Source organism: Helianthus annuus, chromosome 15, assembly GCF_002127325.2.
Source record: "Helianthus annuus cultivar XRQ/B chromosome 15, HanXRQr2.0-SUNRISE, whole genome shotgun sequence".
NCBI classification, from domain to species: domain Eukaryota; kingdom Viridiplantae; phylum Streptophyta; class Magnoliopsida; order Asterales; family Asteraceae; genus Helianthus; species Helianthus annuus.
In genome coordinates this window covers 171,891,438-171,913,553 of record NC_035447.2, presented here as the reverse complement: position 1 = coordinate 171,913,553, position 22,116 = coordinate 171,891,438, and the positions used below count along the sequence as shown (strand labels likewise).

The 22,116-nt window shown below is 38.4% G+C and overlaps 1 protein-coding gene across 1 annotated transcript; it reads right to left on the bottom strand.

The window, feature by feature from the left end:
• Positions 1 to 20,546: 20,546 nt before the first annotated feature.
• On the bottom strand, positions 20,547 to 21,874 carry LOC110900988. Its single transcript, XM_022147842.1, has 4 exons — positions 21,765 to 21,874; positions 21,290 to 21,377; positions 20,780 to 21,192; positions 20,547 to 20,691 (listed from the first exon to the last, which is right to left on the bottom strand). The coding sequence occupies exons 1-4, from the start codon at positions 21,872 to 21,874 to the stop codon at positions 20,547 to 20,549; spliced, it is 756 nt and encodes a 251-aa protein (XP_022003534.1).
• Positions 21,875 to 22,116: the final 242 nt, after the last annotated feature.

Sequence of the window (22,116 nt, the reverse complement as noted above, 5' to 3'; positions counted from 1 at the left end):
ATTTTGTCTCTCTCCTTTCTCGAACTGCACAAGGTCTCTCTCCCTATCTCATAAACTCTCCCCCCCACTTTCCAAAACCCTAACCCCCAAATTCATCACCACCTCCACTTTCCTACCGTCTCCGACCACCACCACGCCGCCACCTCTGGACAACCACCAACACCACGATCCTCTCAAAACCCCAACAACCACCATCCAACTGTGGTGGGTGGTGTCGGTTGGGAGATCGAAGAAGAGAGAGACGAGTAGAGAGAAAGAGATTGACGAAGAGAGAGAGTACAAGGAGAGAGAGAGCGGTGGGAGAAGGGGGAACCGATTTGATTTAGTGGCGGTGAGAGATTGACGAAGAGAGAGAGAGAGCAGCAGCGATGGTCAGGTGGCGGCGGAACGGTAGCGTAGGTGCTTAGTGCAGGTGAACTTTTCATTTTTTTCTTTTGTTTAGAAATCGGTATTGATAGTTGATCTGATTTCGATTTGATTTAGTGGGCTTGTTTGTAATTTGGATACGGTTATTGGGTTTTGATCAAGATTTGATTTTGTTTGTGGATTTGTTTTTTAAGTTTGTGGGTGGTGTTGGCGGCAGTGGGATGGTGGTGGTGGTGGGGATGATGCGGTGGTGGGGGTGGTGGTATTTTAGAGAGAGAGAGAGAGAAGAGTTTGGAGATGGGTGTTTGGAGAGAGAAAGAGAGAGTGTGTGTGTGCAGAGGAGAAAGAGAGAAGAGAGAGATGGTGGTGTTGGCGCCAGTGGGATGGTGGTGGTGGGGATGATGCGGTGGTGGGGGTGGTGGTGGTGGTGTGGTAGTTCAGATAAGAGAGAGAGAACTGCAGATGTATGATGCGATGATGAAGATGAATTGCAGATGTATGTGTGTATATTAATATATATATATATATATATAAATTTTTGAATTAAGAAAATGTTAAATGAAAAGCAAAATGACTAAAATGCACCTGAACTAAAAGACAAAATAGAAGGTTTCAACAGTCAAAAAATAAGGTTTTTAAATTTTGGACTAAAATAGCAACAAAATGCAAACCACGAAGACCCAAATGTAATAAGTTTGAGATATGGACTAAGGGTGTAAGGAGTGGTTAAACACTTTGGAGTGGCAAACTAAAAAATCAACCAATGAGAGTGTGTCACGTCAATCAGTGAAAAGTGTTTAAACTTTGGTGAAAAGTGTTGGCAATGGTTTAAACACTTGGTGAAGTGGTAAACTTTTTTTTTAAAAAAAAGAAAAAATGTGTGATTGGTTGAGAGATGGCATGGACCCCACCCCACAACACCCTCTCTCTCATACACTCCCTCTCTCTCTCCTGCTCCCTCACTCTCTCTCTTCTTTCTCGAATCGGCAATCCATCACCGCTCCATTTACCACACCGATCGGTAAAGGGGTTGGCGGCGGTGTTGCCGCTCGGCAAACCGACTTTGCCGCGCCCCTTTACCGACCACACCGTATACCCTAAAGTGGCAAAACTGGCCAAACCACAGGAACCAAAATCGCAGTTTACTCCCTAAAATAAAAGCAAAGAGTGAAACTATATTATGCTAAATGACAATTACTATACAACACTATTTATCTTTTCAAATATAGCGTAATATCATAAGAAAAGGGGTTCTAGACACTTGATCTTATAGCATTCACATCGTGCCCATCAAAATATATGAGAAGGCCCTCGATATTATACATAATGGTTATGACTTATGAGGGGTTGTAATAGAGGAGAGAGAGAGTGTTACTTAGTTCATATGTAAATATGAAAAACACTATTCATCTCTATATTTTTTTAAATATTTTTAGAAAGCGGTTGTAAGTAGTTGAGAGAGAAAAATGTAATAATAAATATATAAACAAGTTATTATTTAATTGAAAAAAAAAGAAAGAAATGTAATAAATTTTTAATGTAACTAGAGGGAAGGCCCGTGCGATGCACGGCATGATCGTCATTTAAGTGTCATTCGTTGTGTTGTGTATTTAGGAAAAGTGTTTATGTAAGGGTAAAACATAATTAGCCAAAAGACAATGTAAGTGAAACCATACAAAATGTGATAAGAGTTTGCACCATAAACTGGCCTCACAAAATTTAAGACGTGCATAGCACAAGAAAATTGGCAAGTCTAAAAAAACACATTAAAGAGGAAAACTCAAAGTAGTTCATAAAGCCTCCTTTTTTATTCAATGCTCAACTAAATCTTCTGTTGCTAATGCATGACCATGCAAACGTCGTTCCCATTAGCTACCCACCGAACCATCTGAATCAGAATCTTCATAATTAGGGCTGTGAAAAAGAAGGGAAATGTTAGGCTGAACCTTAATTTTGACCATCTATGTATTTCCATTATTTTGCACTAAAAATTGAAAGAATGTAACTATGTTCAAGTAAATCTCCATTTATGAACTACAGTTCAAACTCATTGAAAATCAATTAATTCCATTTAGCTATTTGGTATGTAAAAACAGGGGGAAGAACATAATTGTCACACCCCAATTTTCCACGTGTCACCGGTGGGCCCAGTGGGGAGCATAGTGACGTAGTTGGCGTCATCATAGACAAACAACACAATATATAAATGCACAGCGGAAGCAAAAGATAAACATATTACATTCCGAATATAAGTAATGTCAAAGTATTACAACGGAAGGTAAAGGATCCACAGGCGGATCAGTAAAAGATAACTGTTCAATAGACTTTAGGCATCTAGGACTTGCAAGATTCCCTAGTGACGCCCCGAGCTCCCAGCCAATTACGCATAGTACCTGTCACTTAACCTTTTGGAAAAATACGTCAGTTTACACTGGTAAATACAATTAACTGACTCATTTTTGGAAAAAGAGTTTGAAAAGTAATTTGAGTGCAAACGGCACAAATATCTTGACACATTGATTAAAATGCACAGAGGCAAAATTAATCTTTATACTTGGGACAATTTTATTAATAAAAATCTTGTATCCGATTTACATGGTTGTCCAACATTTGGGGCCGGTGATTATACAATACAAGCCGGACAAGATTAATCGACACACCACAAATATAATCTCACAAGAAGAAAATCTCACGAGTGAGTATACGTTATACATATGCAACAGGAGGTGTTCTGTCTACACCTTGTGCTTACGTCGTGGCCATTCACTTTTTAAAATGAGCCAAGGATATCCAGGACACGGTCATTAACCCCCAATGTTATTTGTTATCAATCAATACAGATTAAAACGGGATTATGCAATTTAATCATCTCCGATTAAAAGGTTTCTACACCCGACCAAGCGGTATTTTTATAATACCGTATCCCAAGCCCGTATAAGGGAAAATAAGTTAAAATGTATTTACCTGAGCTAGCTCCTGTCTTAAATAGCAAGAATAATAACTCAGCCGTATTCCTAAGTAAGCGTAAGTACAATTTACCGGAAAGCTCTAGTCTGGAACGATGGTATAATTAACCAATTAGGATACTAACGGGTCTTTAATTAAGCCTAAGCTTAGACCGGTTAGTTTTAAGGAAATATGCGGTTCAAGCGCATGATTAAGCGAAGACCGGATAGAACGTGATCTAGACCCTACAAGTTTGAATACTTGTATAATATGGGTATACTAGATACATTCTGGATTTTGAGACGAAAATGATAACGTTTGACCCGCTTCGGTCAATTTACGCAAACTAGTTACGTAACCCGAACCGAACGCAAAAAGGGCGTTACGGATAGCCAAATAAGTCAAATGCAAGTTCCCTGAGATAATATGCTTTAAATATGACATAATATCAGTAAGTTATGTTCTATATTGCCCGGGAAAATTTTTAAACTCAATTTATGCCTTAGAAGGGCATTTTGGTCATTTTAAAAGATCATAAAAGAGTAAAATTAGAAATCTGAGTTTCGGGTCTGGTTCATACAGTAAATATACTTAATTTAACATGTTATAACAGTAGGGTATGACCCATATGTCAAATTTATCATTTAAAACCAAACTATGCACCGCAGGGGTATTTTAGTAATTTCACAAGGGCTGAAAATGCCTAAACTGGAAATCTGAGTTCATATACTTATACTTACTGTTATTATATGAAAATATACTAATTACATCAGTAGGTATAAGTCTTATATGTTTAAAACGAGTATAACGCTTACTATGCGCTTAAAACGCTAAAAATGCGATTTAAGGGCGTTTTCGGGTTTTCAAAGAAAAGCTGAGATTTTTATATTTCCAGAATACTTAAAATGCTTTATTCAACAAATAAAATCAGTAGGAAAAGGTTTCGGGTCAAAAGAATGTATAAAACTCATTTTATGGCTTAAACGGTCAAAACTGGCGTTAACCGAATCGATAGTCTACGAAATAGTCGTTTTATAAGACTTTCGGTTCCAATCCAGGTTTACACTAAAGATCGTCGAGTTGATCGTGGTAAAATACATTCTTATATTCATAATAAAGCTTTCTATGAAGATCAAACAGATTGCATGTCGTCTATATCATTATTCATGTCATTTTTCACAAAAATCGCTTCTGTTGACTTTTTAGAAATAGGTTTGACTCGACATTTAGCATGCATGTAGTGGGAATCAGAGAGTACCCTTTTGAGGGTTTGTTTCCCATAATATTACCAACATAAATCAGGTTTCAATTCGAGAAATTGCTGATTGAAACTTGTTTAATCAGAAAGTCAAAGCTTATGAACAACCAGTTTGACTTTTAGCAATAATCACAACAAGAACGGATTAAAGATTGAATTGAGAGCTTACAAGAGTCCTATAGGTGTTTAGTGAACACTAGAAATCAGCTTTGATGATCGGATTAACTCCAGAAAGTCTTGAGAGCTTTTGCAAGATGAAAGAGTTCTTGATCACAAAGGAAATGCCAAAGAAATGGGGTTATGATCTGATTTAAAGAGGGATTCAGAGGTTTGAGGATAGGTTACTATAGTCCTAGGCATGCAAGGGTTATCATTGGTGCAAAGGGAGGTGCTACCAGCTGTTACACACCTCAATTTCGGACCAAATATGCAAAATTCGCGAATTTCTGATGCTGGGGGGTTCACGCGGCCCGCCTAAGGATTCCCAGGCGGGTCGCCTGGGGTATGCAGGCCCAAAAATGTTTCAAACTTTGGCAGATTTGGTCCCTGTCCTTGCACGCGATGTTTCGGCTACTTATTTTGACTCGTAAACCCCCAAGCTCGGTTTTTAAGAACCTTGGGACATTTACCAACATGGAAATGTCCTCGGATAACTTTGCGCTCAACCGAAAAGCCATGAAATTCGACGTTGACGCTTTTAGTCCCTCAAGTACGGTTTTGGCCATAACTTTCTCATACGTTGACGAAACTTCACGAAATTTTTACCACATATTCTAGTGAGTATATTTTAGCTTTACAAAGCTTCGGGTCTGCCAAAAGTTCACTCAGAGGTATAAATTCAACATGTTGACACTTTTGGCCCCTATAGTTTACAATACTTCACTTTTGTGCAATTTCCGCGTCGTATGACCCATGAACCATCCGTTTAAGGTTATAAACATTATGTTGGGTTATCATAGAGTCTATTTATCCATTGTTGACACTTTGGACCCTTACGTTCCATAGTTTTCACTGTTTGTCACTTTTAGTCCCTCTAAAGTATGTTTTCACATACCGGACCCTTATGACACGTGTCAAGACATTATTGGACGAAATTTTTCGAGGTGTTACATCCTCACCCCCTTAAAAGAAATCTCGTCCCCGAGATTTACTGAAATAATTGGGGATATTTTTCTTTCATCGTGGATTCCACTTCCCACGTATATTCGGGTCCTCTACGGGCATCCCATTTGACCTTAACAATAGGCACATGCTTCCTTCGAAGCTTCTTCACCTGTCGATCCTCAATCGACAAAGGTTTTTCCACAAACTTTAGACTCTCGTCTATGTGTATATCTGTATGCGGTATAACTAGTGATTCGTCAGCGAAACACTTCTTCAAATTACAGATGTGGAACACATTATGAATAGCGCTAAGTTCTTCAGGCAAGTTTAACTTATAAGCAACTGCCCCGACACGTTCGATTATCTCGAAAGGTCCTTCGTATCTCGGGCTTAGCTTGCCTTTCTTTCCAAATCGCATCACACCTTTCCAAGGTGATACCTTAAGTAACACTTTATCACCTACTTCGAAGTGAAAATCTCTGCGCCTTGAATTCGCATTCGATACGGGTTTATCATTATATCACAAATCTTCCAACCGTTATGTGATAGTGCTTCTTGACTTATTGGCGAAACATAACCCTTAATCCTTAGGGTGTAATACATTGCGAGTTCCACCAAGCTCCTTAAATAAGCTTTTAGCTCATAAGTTATATGATCTATGATACATTCGATTCCTTCGAGTGATTTTTATATGTAATCAGAGTTTAGCTAGTCTGGTACTTATTAATTTGGCACACCCTTCCAGAGTGATGTCTTTGATGAACCTTATTTCCTAACAAGGACTTAGGAGGGTTGCTATTTTCACAACTCTTTGATTTTTCTGCCCAAAACCGGCAATCTTACAGATGATCATGGATTTTCCTGATCTTATTCGTTGTTTCCAAGGCAACTATCAGACCGGATGATTGGACTTACCAATCTTCTATTTAGCAATAGATAATTAACATTCCATCTAAGCAAGGTCTCCAAAGGAGCAGCCTTGATACTTATACATCAACTATTATAGAAAAGCTTATCTTAAATGAGAAATGGTTATTCCAATCATTACTTAAAACTAATCTTAAGGGGTAGTTAATTCTCACAGTTAGTCGAACAATCGACGATCCTGGGCAGCTGATGGAAATTCTTAATTGTTGCCTATTTTGGGTTGCGGTATTTCATGCATAAGCAAAATGAACCGTCTTTCTTAATTAACGATACCGATTTCTTCAGGATATCGAGTTAGGCTATATGAATCCTTTATTTTAAAACTTACTTATTCGGGGTTTCGATTCTTCCAATGATGGTACTAGCTACCTTGAAGGTTTCATAATAGAATAACCCGAAACGGGATATAGATCTTAACTCTACTTGCCTCTCAAGAGGTGAACATGGTAATTCTTATAAGGAAGCTAATTATGACACATAAAGATGTCAGAGATTTCCGTACTCTCAGGCTTTGGCTCATCTATCGTTGTCGGTGTCAGATAAATGACACATTCCTTTTACCTTTGCAAAGATGCCTAAGTATAGACACTTATAAGGGCATTTTTATATTGGATATCTTCTTTGAATACTACTAGTCGACTTTAGTACAATATGACTATTGGGATATCTTCGGGGATCCCATGCATTAAACCTCCATACTGATCAGGCATGGAAGCAATCTATGGGACATACTAGGATACGCAAATCCTCATATGGTACTCTTATCAAACATAGTTTGGCATTCGCAGGCGATATAAAACAATGAGAAAAATAATAAAATAAAATAAATAATATATATTGTCGTACTCTTTCTGGGGAAGAGTACTCCAGATTCTTATAAAAGGATTTTCTTCGAGGATGGGAGAGAGGTCATTAAAGATTCCATTGGTAATTTATACCTCATATTTAATATATAGAGTCCTTATGAAGAGTTTAAAAAAAAAATTTGATATACTTATAGTTTACGAAGGATTTACTGGTATCCGAACCAAAATAAAAACTCTTAGCATTTAAATTACGGATAAAATGACAAGGAATTGTACCTGATGTCATTATTTATGGGCCAGCTTAGGCACTTTAGGCGCTTTCAATTTTTGGCTTTACTTCCTCCGCCGCATTTCCTTTGACATATTTAGGGCACGTAGTCTTGATGTGGCCTTTCTCATTACAGCCAAAACAAACTGCATTCTTCATGTCCTTACAGTCCAATGCTTTATGTCCCTTAGACTTGCAGATCCCACAAACCCTGGGCTGTGATTTGGATCTTAGTTTGAGCCTGCATTTCCCATAATGGCGCTTCTTGCAGGTCTTACATACTGGTTTCTTGTCAGACTTTTGTTTGTTCTTTTTCTTAGAACTCTGGGAGTTATCTACCTCCCTTTTCCTTTTTAGTTCATCCTTTGCATTCGGGGCGTGAACGAGATCCTCCTTAAGAGCAAGGAAATGTGGTCCTAGATAAAACTTGGACCGAGCAGCGTGGGGTTCCTTTAACTTTTTCACAGCCTTCTTCACAGCTTTTCCAACGGCTGCGTCTATCATATTTTGAAGAACATCTTTGGAAATTCTAAGGTTTACGATTTCAGCATCATTAGCATGCGTCGCGTCATCAATGGCGCGATTGACTGTTATCTTACTCGAGTTTGCCATACTCGATATTGGTTCCTAATACCAATAAAACAATTTCTTAGTTGAAATCCAACAACTGTTATTTTTCACTCTGATGGCCTTAATATATACTAACCATGGTGTCAATCACCTATACAGGCTATTATAGCACTAACATTCTTAATGAACGTTATTTAAAATATATTAATATTACTTAGCCTAGGTCGCAAAAGACCATCAATGGCATTAAAGGTTTGGACCTAGTCCATTACCTTTCTGACAGAGGATCAAAACGTCACATCTGTCTTTATTATATTATAGAATTTAGGGAGCTTGAAAGCTTTCCATAGGAATATCAGAAAAGAGTGATTCCTATTTAGATATAAAATATCCATCTAAGGTTTGTTGGAGCATTTTCTAAAGTATCATCGGCCAGTTCCTTCTTCGTATAAAGTGACCGAAGTCCTACTAAGACGGAGACAACAGTTCTCAACAGTGATCGTTCATTATTGAATCACATGTGTCAGTATCAATTAAATTTATGCATAAACTGCTTGACAAGGAAAAGTACCTGCTATATAGTTATCCTTCCTAGCATTCATCCGGAAGACTCATGCATTTGTTTTTCCTGGCCTCTCAGGCTTCTTTATAAGCTTTGGGCAGTTGGTTTTGATGTGTCCTTCCTCGTTACAGTTGTAGCATGTGGCGTTCTTTAACCCCTTGCATTCTAAGGTTTTGTGGCCCTTGGTCTTGCAAATTCCACACAATTTAGCGCGTGGGTCTATCGTACATTTTCCAAAATGCTGCTTTTTGCAGTTATTGCATTTGGGTCTGTTATCAAACTGACTCGAGTTCTTCCTAAACTCGGAATCTTTCCCATGTTCCGAGCCTCCCTTCTTCTTCTTGTTAGTTTGATGAGAGTTTTCCTCCTCTCTTTCTCTTCTTCTCTCGCCAGAAGCCTTAACAGACTTGAGTCTGATTGCATCTAAGGTGAGAGATAAGGATAAGTCCACCGCGGACCTATATGTGGTTGGCCTAGATGCTTTAACATTACCTTTTATTCCTGGTGCTAGGCCTCCAATGAAACGCGCTATGCGTTTAGGTTCAGGGGTGACTAAATAAGGAACTAGGCGGGACATAGTGTTGAAACTTGTCACATATGCCGGACAATTCAAATTTTCCATGACCAAAGTCAAGAAGTCTGATTCTATCTTTTCTATTTCATGCTGAGGGCAATAGTTTTCCTTGACTAAAGCAACAAATTGTCCCCAAGATAAGTTGTAGAGTAGAACTTTCCCCGTGGCTTGGAGCAATGATCTCCACCATGCCAACGCTTCTCCTTTAAATGATTGTGAAACAAATTTCACAACATCTTGCCCCGCACAACCGCTGATGTCAACAACAGCGTCCATCTCATCGAGCCATGTCATGCAATCGATGGCCCCATTTTCTCCTGTAAAGTCTCTGGACTTGCAGGAGATAAAATATTTATATGAACAGGTCTTAACTGGTGCCTCTTGATGAAACACAACTTGTCTAGACGGAACACTCCTTTGATTTGACAAGTTATGGTCATCGACCTTCCTTGACTCATGTGTTTCAGGAGGGGGCTCACTACGAGCCATAGATAGAGTCTTGGAGAGGGTATCATTTGATTCATCATTTTGTCGATCAAGAGCTCGAGTAACAGCGTAATCTATCATTGCCTGCAGTTCTGCTCCAGTTACACTAATTCTGGTAGTATCATTGCTCTCCTTCAAACGACTGTTAACTTCATCTAATCCAGCCATGTAGCTTGATTGCTACATAATTATTAACAATGATTTATTCAGAGATTGTTATGGAATCATCATCTTTGACGATTTATCAACCATGGTAATATAAACCATATTGGTTAACTTGTTAGTTATATTTAATTAGTATTTTCCATTATAATTTATCCTAGTTATAAAACATTAAGGATATTAAAGTGGCGCATAAGGCCTAGTCACAAGGACAGTTCTAAATTTTTGTAAGCCATGATTCCAGAGAATTGAGGCATTCAAGGTTCGAATCACGTTCATTACCTTCTATTGACAGGGAGTTGTAGACTTCAACTGTCTTTTGTCCTTTAGGACAATAGGCATAGCCCGTGGGCGTTCCCCTCTTGAGGGATGGTTATAATATGATCATCTTCTCAGATGCTATTAGTCGAGATCGTATGGATCCTACCGACTATTATGCTTGGACCTGGTCCAATACTTTTAGACAGGAGGTCAAAGACCACCACCGTCGTTGTCTTATCGGACAACAAGTTTAGCCCGGAGGCACTTCATCACTATCGGATGTTTATAATGTGATCATCTTATAGGATGACATAAGCCATGATTTCTAAATCACTAGGCTAGATAAGAAAATTGGAAGAATCCAATATAAGGTTGATTGTTGTGATTTATCGAATCACATTTGTCAGGAGTGCTAACACGTTCTTAGGTGTTAACAGAGATCTGAATCCCTTGGGTAGGTTTCACCATCTTGGCCGCGTAGGCTAGATTTCACCTTTAAGATCCTTTTTAAAAATGCCTACTGGCAGGGAAGGAAGGATATTTATTTTATTCAGGATTTTATCATAAATCCTAATTTATAAGTTAATAATAGCACAAATGGCCTAGTCGCGCAGACAAGTTAATTTATAAGCCATGATCGTCTGGGATCGAGGCATTTAGTAATAGCACAAAAGGCTTAGTCACATGGACAAGTTTAATTTATAAGCCATGATCGTCTGGGATCAAGGCATTTAGGTGTGAATCAAAGTTCATTACCTTTTCTTGACAGGGAGTCATAGACCACCACTGCCTTCTGTCTTATATGACAATTAGTATGGCCCGTAGGCGCTACATCACTATTGGATGTTTAATAATTTTGGCCCGCAGGCACTACATCACTAATGGATGTTTAATAAGTTTGGCCCGTAGGCACTACATCACTAATGGATGTTTTAAATAAGTTTGGCCCGTAGGCATTAAAAGATAATTATGTCCTTATAAGGACTAATAAGGAAAACGATTTTCAGTAAAAGGAGTTTCTTCTTCATCTTATTCCTGAATGCTTTCTCCTTGGATGTTCGTTCCATTTTAGCCGCGGTACAAGACTCAGCATCTCGGGCTCCGGTGTGGAGAACTCCTATTACGGCTTCTTCGCTTGGCGACGTATCCAATAAAAATAATCGGAAGCAGTAAATTCCAGATTAGAATCGGGAGTATTCCTATGTTAAGTCTAGACTCGAGTATGTGCAATTGTGTCACTGAGATTAAACACATTAGGATAGTATTTAATTCACTCAGCGTTGGCTCTGATACCAACCTGTCACACCCCAATTTTCCACGTGTCACCGGTGGGCCCAGTGGGGAGCATAGTGACGTAGTTGGCGTCATCATAGACAAACAACACAATATATAAATGCACAGCGGAAGCAAAAGATAAACATATTACATTCCGAATATAAGTAATGTCAAAGTATTACAACGGAAGGTAAAGGATCCACAGGCGGATCAGTAAAAGATAACTGTTCAATAGACTTTAGGCATCTAGGACTTGCAAGATTCCCTAGTGACGCCCCGAGCTCCCAGCCAATTACGCATAGTACCTGTCACTTAACCTTTTGGAAAAATACGTCAGTTTACACTGGTAAATACAATTAACTGACTCATTTTTGGAAAAAGAGTTTGAAAAGTAATTTGAGTGCAAACGGCACAAATATCTTGACACATTGATTAAAATGCACAGAGGCAAAATTAATCTTTATACTTGGGACAATTTTATTAATAAAAATCTTGTATCCGATTTACATGGTTGTCCAACATTTGGGGCCGGTGATTATACAATACAAGCCGGACAAGATTAATCGACACACCACAAATATAATCTCACAAGAAGAAAATCTCACGAGTGAGTATACGTTATACATATGCAACAGGAGGTGTTCTGTCTACACCTTGTGCTTACGTCGTGGCCATTCACTTTTTAAAATGAGCCAAGGATATCCAGGACACGGTCATTAACCCCCAATGTTATTTGTTATCAATCAATACAGATTAAAACGGGATTATGCAATTTAATCATCTCCGATTAAAAGGTTTCTACACCCGACCAAGCGGTATTTTTATAATACCGTATCCCAAGCCCGTATAAGGGAAAATAAGTTAAAATGTATTTACCTGAGCTAGCTCCTGTCTTAAATAGCAAGAATAATAACTCAGCCGTATTCCTAAGTAAGCGTAAGTACAATTTACCGGAAAGCTCTAGTCTGGAACGATGGTATAATTAACCAATTAGGATACTAACGGGTCTTTAATTAAGCCTAAGCTTAGACCGGTTAGTTTTAAGGAAATATGCGGTTCAAGCGCATGATTAAGCGAAGACCGGATAGAACGTGATCTAGACCCTACAAGTTTGAATACTTGTATAATATGGGTATACTAGATACATTCTGGATTTTGAGACGAAAATGATAACGTTTGACCCGCTTCGGTCAATTTACGCAAACTAGTTACGTAACCCGAACCGAACGCAAAAAGGGCGTTACGGATAGCCAAATAAGTCAAATGCAAGTTCCCTGAGATAATATGCTTTAAATATGACATAATATCAGTAAGTTATGTTCTATATTGCCCGGGAAAATTTTTAAACTCAATTTATGCCTTAGAAGGGCATTTTGGTCATTTTAAAAGATCATAAAAGAGTAAAATTAGAAATCTGAGTTTCGGGTCTGGTTCATACAGTAAATATACTTAATTTAACATGTTATAACAGTAGGGTATGACCCATATGTCAAATTTATCATTTAAAACCAAACTATGCACCGCAGGGGTATTTTAGTAATTTCACAAGGGCTGAAAATGCCTAAACTGGAAATCTGAGTTCATATACTTATACTTACTGTTATTATATGAAAATATACTAATTACATCAGTAGGTATAAGTCTTATATGTTTAAAACGAGTATAACGCTTACTATGCGCTTAAAACGCTAAAAATGCGATTTAAGGGCGTTTTCGGGTTTTCAAAGAAAAGCTGAGATTTTTATATTTCCAGAATACTTAAAATGCTTTATTCAACAAATAAAATCAGTAGGAAAAGGTTTCGGGTCAAAAGAATGTATAAAACTCATTTTATGGCTTAAACGGTCAAAACTGGCGTTAACCGAATCGATAGTCTACGAAATAGTCGTTTTATAAGACTTTCGGTTCCAATCCAGGTTTACACTAAAGATCGTCGAGTTGATCGTGGTAAAATACATTCTTATATTCATAATAAAGCTTTCTATGAAGATCAAACAGATTGCATGTCGTCTATATCATTATTCATGTCATTTTTCACAAAAATCGCTTCTGTTGACTTTTTAGAAATAGGTTTGACTCGACATTTAGCATGCATGTAGTGGGAATCAGAGAGTACCCTTTTGAGGGTTTGTTTCCCATAATATTACCAACATAAATCAGGTTTCAATTCGAGAAATTGCTGATTGAAACTTGTTTAATCAGAAAGTCAAAGCTTATGAACAACCAGTTTGACTTTTAGCAATAATCACAACAAGAACGGATTAAAGATTGAATTGAGAGCTTACAAGAGTCCTATAGGTGTTTAGTGAACACTAGAAATCAGCTTTGATGATCGGATTAACTCCAGAAAGTCTTGAGAGCTTTTGCAAGATGAAAGAGTTCTTGATCACAAAGGAAATGCCAAAGAAATGGGGTTATGATCTGATTTAAAGAGGGATTCAGAGGTTTGAGGATAGGTTACTATAGTCCTAGGCATGCAAGGGTTATCATTGGTGCAAAGGGAGGTGCTACCAGCTGTTACACACCTCAATTTCGGACCAAATATGCAAAATTCGCGAATTTCTGATGCTGGGGGGTTCACGCGGCCCGCCTAAGGATTCCCAGGCGGGTCGCCTGGGGTATGCAGGCCCAAAAATGTTTCAAACTTTGGCAGATTTGGTCCCTGTCCTTGCACGCGATGTTTCGGCTACTTATTTTGACTCGTAAACCCCCAAGCTCGGTTTTTAAGAACCTTGGGACATTTACCAACATGGAAATGTCCTCGGATAACTTTGCGCTCAACCGAAAAGCCATGAAATTCGACGTTGACGCTTTTAGTCCCTCAAGTACGGTTTTGGCCATAACTTTCTCATACGTTGACGAAACTTCACGAAATTTTTACCACATATTCTAGTGAGTATATTTTAGCTTTACAAAGCTTCGGGTCTGCCAAAAGTTCACTCAGAGGTATAAATTCAACATGTTGACACTTTTGGCCCCTATAGTTTACAATACTTCACTTTTGTGCAATTTCCGCGTCGTATGACCCATGAACCATCCGTTTAAGGTTATAAACATTATGTTGGGTTATCATAGAGTCTATTTATCCATTGTTGACACTTTGGACCCTTACGTTCCATAGTTTTCACTGTTTGTCACTTTTAGTCCCTCTAAAGTATGTTTTCACATACCGGACCCTTATGACACGTGTCAAGACATTATTGGACGAAATTTTTCGAGGTGTTACAATAATCTAACGATTTAACTTAAGTATCCAAACGGAATAAACATATCAAGTCGGAAAGCACATATCAAAAAACGATGGTGTCACTACAGCCATAAAGAAATAAACATGATGTTTGTAGCATATATTATTGATATTTGAACAGTTTCTAAAACACAATACAAATGGACAGGTAGTTACGTGGTTCATGGAATTTCGTAATTCAAAAGTATGTATACAAACTTACATGTACTTGCTGACTGTTTCTTTGAGCTTAACCGGCGTTGGAATTGTCATCACCCCTTTACCCTTCGTAGTCATGGGAGTAGGAGTGGTAGATCCAACGGATTGATAGTTGGGTTCGTCTGGGAGCACACGTTTGCAGTTGAAACTCTCAAAGGCCCCATGATGGTAGTATGTGGATGTATCAACTTGGATGGTTCGGGTGGTGCCTATAAGTGAATGTAAGCAGTTTGGGAGCGTTGAGATGTTACCGTTACAGGTCCGTATCATGACTGGTGTGAAGCTGTCCTGGTTGATTGCGGAAGAAACGGTGTAGATGTGCGAGAGACCCGATTCCACATTCAGTATAGACTGGGCAGTGGTGCTTGTTAGAAGTTGTGCAGTGTCATCGAAGCACACGATGACCACATTAGCCGTGGAATCGACCACATCAAGTTGAAGATGGAATCTGTTGGTAATTTTTTTTTATTCAGATGTGAAAATGTGTAAAGAGGTTTGCCAAAGTACATAACTATAGAATACCAAAGACGAACCTTGCTCGAGGAATCATAACTGGGTTTTCACAGCCTTCACACCACAACTCCCCGTGTTCATGCGATACACCTTTCATGCATTTCCCTCCTCCACACATAAGTCTGAACCACTCTTCGCTATTACGTACGCCTTTAATCACAACACGGCAGTTGAACTCAGCATTCTGCATGGATTAGAAGAAACACGTTCAATGTATGGATAATAATAATGCTGGGGGAAACATTCGAAATTATAGAAAGTGTTTATACCGCGTGTTTCTTATTTTCTCGCCCATGGTTTAATATTTCTTCAACAGTTGCCAGACTTGCTGGACAGTTAGCAACAGTAGTAGTTTTCTTCATGTTTGCAGGGGTCTTTTGGATATTCAGCCACAGGTTGTATAATGAAAGGTAGGATGCTTGAATATGGTTGTGAATTTATAGAAACATGATAAGCAGCCTCTTGGGATGACCTATGGCAGTTTTCATTTGAATGGAAGTTAAAAAGCAAAGATGTTACAATATCTGAAATGATAACCATTAATAATAATTTGATGTTATGGAAGTTGAATATGAGGAGTCTATACATATATAAAACTATATTATTAAATCTATATAAATCTATAAATCTATATTAGTTGATATAAATATACCCTATATGCAGATAATATATATAGATATATACATATATATACACGCACATAATTAGATATGCATACCATACTAACACCAAGCTCGTATGATATATAACCGGCTGGAGCGACCCAACAAACTGTAGATAATGGTCTGATGAATCCGAAATCATAAGGACCGAAACATTTCCAACCAATTAAATTCTGAACGGGAAAAGACAGGATGTATAAGATGATTCAAAACTGACCGTGTGAAAATACGCCAAAGTCTACTAAGACGAAGCACAATTCGAAGAGTTGAAGTAACAATAGCAGCAGCTCCTTGAGTCCCTGTCATATTCGTGTCAATTCTCTATATAATCTTCAGCATGTCGAAGTCAATTGGTGGTAATATTGAACTAAGCACTATAAGCTTTATAAAAGGCTGATGTGGAAGTGTGTAACGACCTTTTGAGGTTCCACAGTGGCACTATGTTGACCAGCCAATCTGATTGAAACAATAGTAGGCATGAAAGCGTATGACCCCCCTCCCCCCTACAAAACGACAGATGGCAAACGTGTCAAAATACGTGTTTGTGTCAATACTAATAAGTTGATGTTATGGAAGTTGAGTATCAGGAGCGCATACATTTATAAATGAACATTATTAAATATATATAAAGCTATAAATTTATATCAATGTATATACATATCCCCTGTATGAAGAGAATATATATACATACATGCACATATTTAGATATGCATACCAAGGTAAAACCAAGCTCTTATGATGTATAACCGTTTAGAGCTGCCAATGAAACTGTAGGTAGTGGTCGCATGAATCTGAATCTATAAAACAGAAACATTTCCAGCCAATTAAATTCTTAATTGTAAAAGATAGAATATGTAAGATGATTCAAAACTAACCGTGTGTCATTACGCCAAAACCAAGTAAAACGAAGCACAATTTGTAGAGTTGAAGTAACAATAACAGTAGTTTCTTAAGCCCCTCTCATAATCCTCTAAATTTTCTATATAAGCATCAACATGTGGGATTCAGTTGGATGTAATATTGAGCGAAACACCATAAGTTTTATAAAAGGTTGATGTGCAAGGTTGTAACCACTTTTTGAGGTTCCACGGTGTCGCTATATTGACCTGTCATAATGATTTAAACAGTAGCAGGCACGAAAGACTATGACACCCCCCATCCACAAAACGACAGATGGGAACCGTCTCGAAATACGTGTTTCTGTCAATGTGTTCAAACCAGCTACAATCAACAGTTTTTGGATCAGCGTTGTTTTTCCAGCCTAAAATAGACAAATAAACCAACCATCCCATGTCCCTGAAAAGGTCAAAAAGTTAGAGGGTTAGGTTACGGAAAAAGAAAGAACAAACATGGGATAAGGATTAGGTACATACCGTTCGTTGTTTAGATTGAACTCAACCGCGCGAGCACCCGATGATTTCACAGACTGCGGCCCCACCTCAGTAACATATCCGATAACATCTGTAGTGTAGTGAAGATTCGTCTGAATTATAAATATGTCTAATAGCCTAACTGAGCCAATGTGGAGCCAAATTCGTCGGAGTAAACTAATTTATTCGGTGTAGGTAGCTGATCGAACCATTCGGGGTCCCCGGATTCTGAATTTATATGCTATCTTACATGTATATTTAACCAAAACCTAGAATCCAGCGTTTATTCGGTGTAGCTAACCAATTAGTTTACCCAGTTGGTTAAATATACATGTAAAATAGCATATATAACAGGGTATTTTTGATATAATATACATATAAATTCGGCTGAGTTAACTAATTGATTCGGTTTAGTATGTATATTTGACATGTATATTTAACCCAAACCCGAATAAATTAGTTTACGGCTTTTTAGGAATTCGAACCAACAGGAGACATATTTATCGCTATATTGGTCATATTTGCGGAACCCGGATTCTGAATTTATACTGAAACACGGCTAGGGGCTGAACTGAAAACCAGATTCACCATTCGTTCAGTCATTTCTCGTACGCACACGACAGAGTAGATGGTGTTCTACACCAGATAGTCGTTACTCTTTTTAGATTCGTAAAGCAAAATGGTTCTTACGTTTAAATTTCCAACCCATTTGACCCATTACTTGCCCCGTTTACTATGCGCATGTTTTACATTCAAGTAGTAGGTTTTGTAGATTTTAAGGGTAAAATGTTTTTCTACCCAGGTGAGCCCTGTCGGATGGGTCGAAGGATAATCTAGTAGTAGAAACAGGTGGTTCCTACCAGCTTGTTTGGACAGACATCAAAGGCTCACTAACACCAATGGAACACCCGACTTTTACTATTTTTCAATGTTATACACTCTACGTGGATCCCCTTTTTATTTCTCTTAGCCCGTTATAGCAGACTACAAACTAAATAAAAGATCAGTTTCATACTATGTGGGGTTAGTACTGTTTTTTGAGCCTGATTTCCCCCGCAAAACCGTTACACCAGCATCAGGAGAGTAAACATACCTACAAAGTACTTGCCCTCTGTTGGTTCGAGTTCCTCAAACGGCGTAAGTAAAAACGGGTAGCGCGTAAATGAACTACCGCCATCGTCAACCTTTTTAACTACCGTGGAGCCATTTAACCCGATAACAAAGGGGTTGTCTTTCAGAATCCGGTATTGATCGGTACGTTGGACTACAAAACCCTTGAGTAAATATACCCCACCCTCTTTTAGCTTGTCAAAGAAGTAATGTGCAATGTTATTCCGGGCGGTACAATGCATGACACCTCCCTACGTAAACCAAACAGTAGACTTTCAATAACGATGAAACTCGTAAAAGGGAAAGGGTATGGGGGGTAAAAGGGTGAAATGTCCCTTTATATCACTGACGACATAATCAGTGCTCATGAAGCGGCCATTGACACTTGTGACGTCCCACTTTCTACAAACCATCACCGTGATGGGGCCGGTAGTCCCCTCACGGAGGTCAGCAAGGACCAATTGGTTGGCAACACCAATTTCTGATGTATTAACATTGAGAGAGCTAGACATGACAGCGGTTTAACAACTCTGAATATGGGTGAACAACAATAGGGAGGGTGGAGGTCATATAATAGAAAGTAAGACCATTCACCTTCCTAGGAAGAAGTTGGGTAATTATTATCAATGCAATTAAAACCTACCGTAAATCGGCCCATTGAATGTTCATGCAACTGTGGTATATAAAAGGCCTCATTAATCAATATCCCTAGCTAAAACCCTAACCAATATTTTTTTTGCCAATTTTGACACATTTAGCAACCTTGAGGGTTCCTTACGAAGAACTTCAGGTGGCATCTATTGAGGGTGTCAAAGGCATAACCATAACCAATATTTTTTTTGCCAATTCTGACACTTAACCAAGGAAATAACGAAAGAAAATGTTCTTACTGTCCCTCGCCTAAGGCAGCAGATAAAAGGGTTGTATGCCTCAACTTTAAAACACCGAAGCACCCAACCTGGTGAATATCACGGCAGGTTTAAATGATAAGCCAAAAAAAAAAACTTTGAGAAGGGTAAAAATGGAAATCATCACCCGAAGATTGTCGAACAATCAAATATCCAACAATGCCGTACGCTTGCAAGACCAAGGAAAAAGGTTGAATGCTTCAATTTTGAAAGGCCGACATCCCCAACCTGATCAACATCATACTATATTAGGCTGATTCTTTATTAAAACTAACACCAATTAACAAATATCAGATCATTTAAACAGTGTATGCAGTAAAAGTTTATATTATCTTGGAACTCATATTCTGAATTGACTAATTTCAATATGCTAACTAAATGTTACTGTTCGTTTGAAGGTTCATTACGAAGCACTTCATGTGCTATCCATTGAGGCTGCAAAAGACATAACTAAAATCATTTTTTTTTGCCCAGTCTTCACACTTCATGAAAATACCCAAAGAGAATAAAACCAAATATAAAACCCTCAAATTAACCCAACTAATTTCTTCACTACATATTCAAAAGACCAAAACTAAAATTTGAAGTGAACATGTAAGATCAAACGAATTCTGAAAGTACCATTTTTAAACGAAACGCACCATCGTCAGTGGTTTAGGGTTCAGTGTCGCCACATTCAAGCGCCCATCACTACCGTCGAGTACCGCCTTCGCACACATCAGCGACTTCATTGCCGTCGGAGATTAAGACAGTGAAACACTACCTTCAACCTAAATCAAACCAAATATAAAACCCTCAAATTAACCCAACTAATTTCTTCACCACACATTCAAAAGACCAAAACTAAAATTTGAAGTGAACATGTAAGATCAAACGAATTCAGAAAGTACCATTTTTAAACGAAACGCACCATCATCAGTGGTTTAGGGTTCAGTGTCGCTACATTCAAGCGCCCTTCACTACCGTCGAGTAATTAGACAACATACAAAAGAGTTAGACTTTGAAATGACATACAAAGTTTATTGAAAGAACCAACCTTGAACATTGTACTGAAGTGATCATTGCGAAATAACACACAAAGTTCGCGATCTTTTATACCGTCTATCAAGCAATATAAGCTGCAAACGATGCAATAATCGAAGATATCAGAACCTTGTTTTAACAGAAATATATAACGCGCTGAATGAGCAATACATAGTTACATACCCATGCACAGTTAACTGACTCGCATTGTTGTCGAGAAAGTTTTTTATCAGTTCCCCTTGTCTTGCAGTAATTCCAACCTCATCTTCATTCTCGTTAGATGTTGAAGTTGAAGAACCGGATATAATTTCCGTCATCTCTATCGCTGATCCACGAACGATATTAACTGCAGATGAGCTTGCTTCATTTGACGTTGATTCACCGAAAGTTACCCAATCACCATCGCGCCTGATCCTTGATCCGCTACACTCACCACCCGACGTATCTGTTTCTTTCACTACTTCATCACTTTCATGATTCTCAGGATCTCTAGTATTCATAGAAAGAGTTCTCATATTTCGAATTTGTAGATCCGTAAGATCCTCCATCAGCGTATCATACGACTTTGAGCCAATGGCATTTGAAGTTTCGATATCCTGCCACCAATGTAAAGACAAAATTTATTTATATTCATGTTGATTGTTAAACATGTTCTTATTGCATATACAGATTTACATGCTTAAACGGATATACCTGTGGAGCTATAATCCAACCGTGATATACGGGAATGTCTACCTTCAACCTAAATGAAACCAAATATAAAACCCTCAAATTAACCCAACTAATTTACCAAATATAAAAACCTCAAATTAACCCAACTAATTTCTTCACTACATATTCAAAAGACCAAAACTAAAATTTGAAGTGAACATGTAAGATCAAACGAATTCTGAAAGTACCATTTTTAAACGAAACGCACCATCGTCAGTGGTTTAGGGTTCAGTGTCGCCACATTCAAGCGCCCATCACTACCGTCGAGTACCGCCTTCGCACACATCAGCGACTTCATTGCCGTCGGAGATTAAGGCAGTGAAACACTACCTTCAACCTAAATCAAACCAAATTTAAAACCCTCAAATTAACCCAACTAATTTCTTCCCTACACATTCAAAAGACCAAAACTAAAATTTGAAGTGAACATGTAAGATCAAACGAATTCAGAAAATACCATTTTAAAACGAAACGCACCATCGTCAGTGGTTTAGGGTTCAGTGTCGCCACATTCAAGCGCCCATCACTACCGTCGAGTACCGCCTTCGCACACATCAGCGACTTCATTGCCGACGGAGATTAAGGAATATCGCGGTAGTGACTGAGGCAAACGGAGAGTAGGGTTTCAAAAACTCGAACCGTGAGAAAGACAGATGATGCAAGATTGAGGATTTCCCTTAGAATTCGTCGAGCAGGGGTTTGGTTGCGGAAGATGGATTCTCCATCTTCAAAAGTCGAAGTGTGTGATGCCAGTTTGGGGATTTCCCTTAAAATTCGTCGAGGAGGGATTTGGTTGTGGAAGATGGATT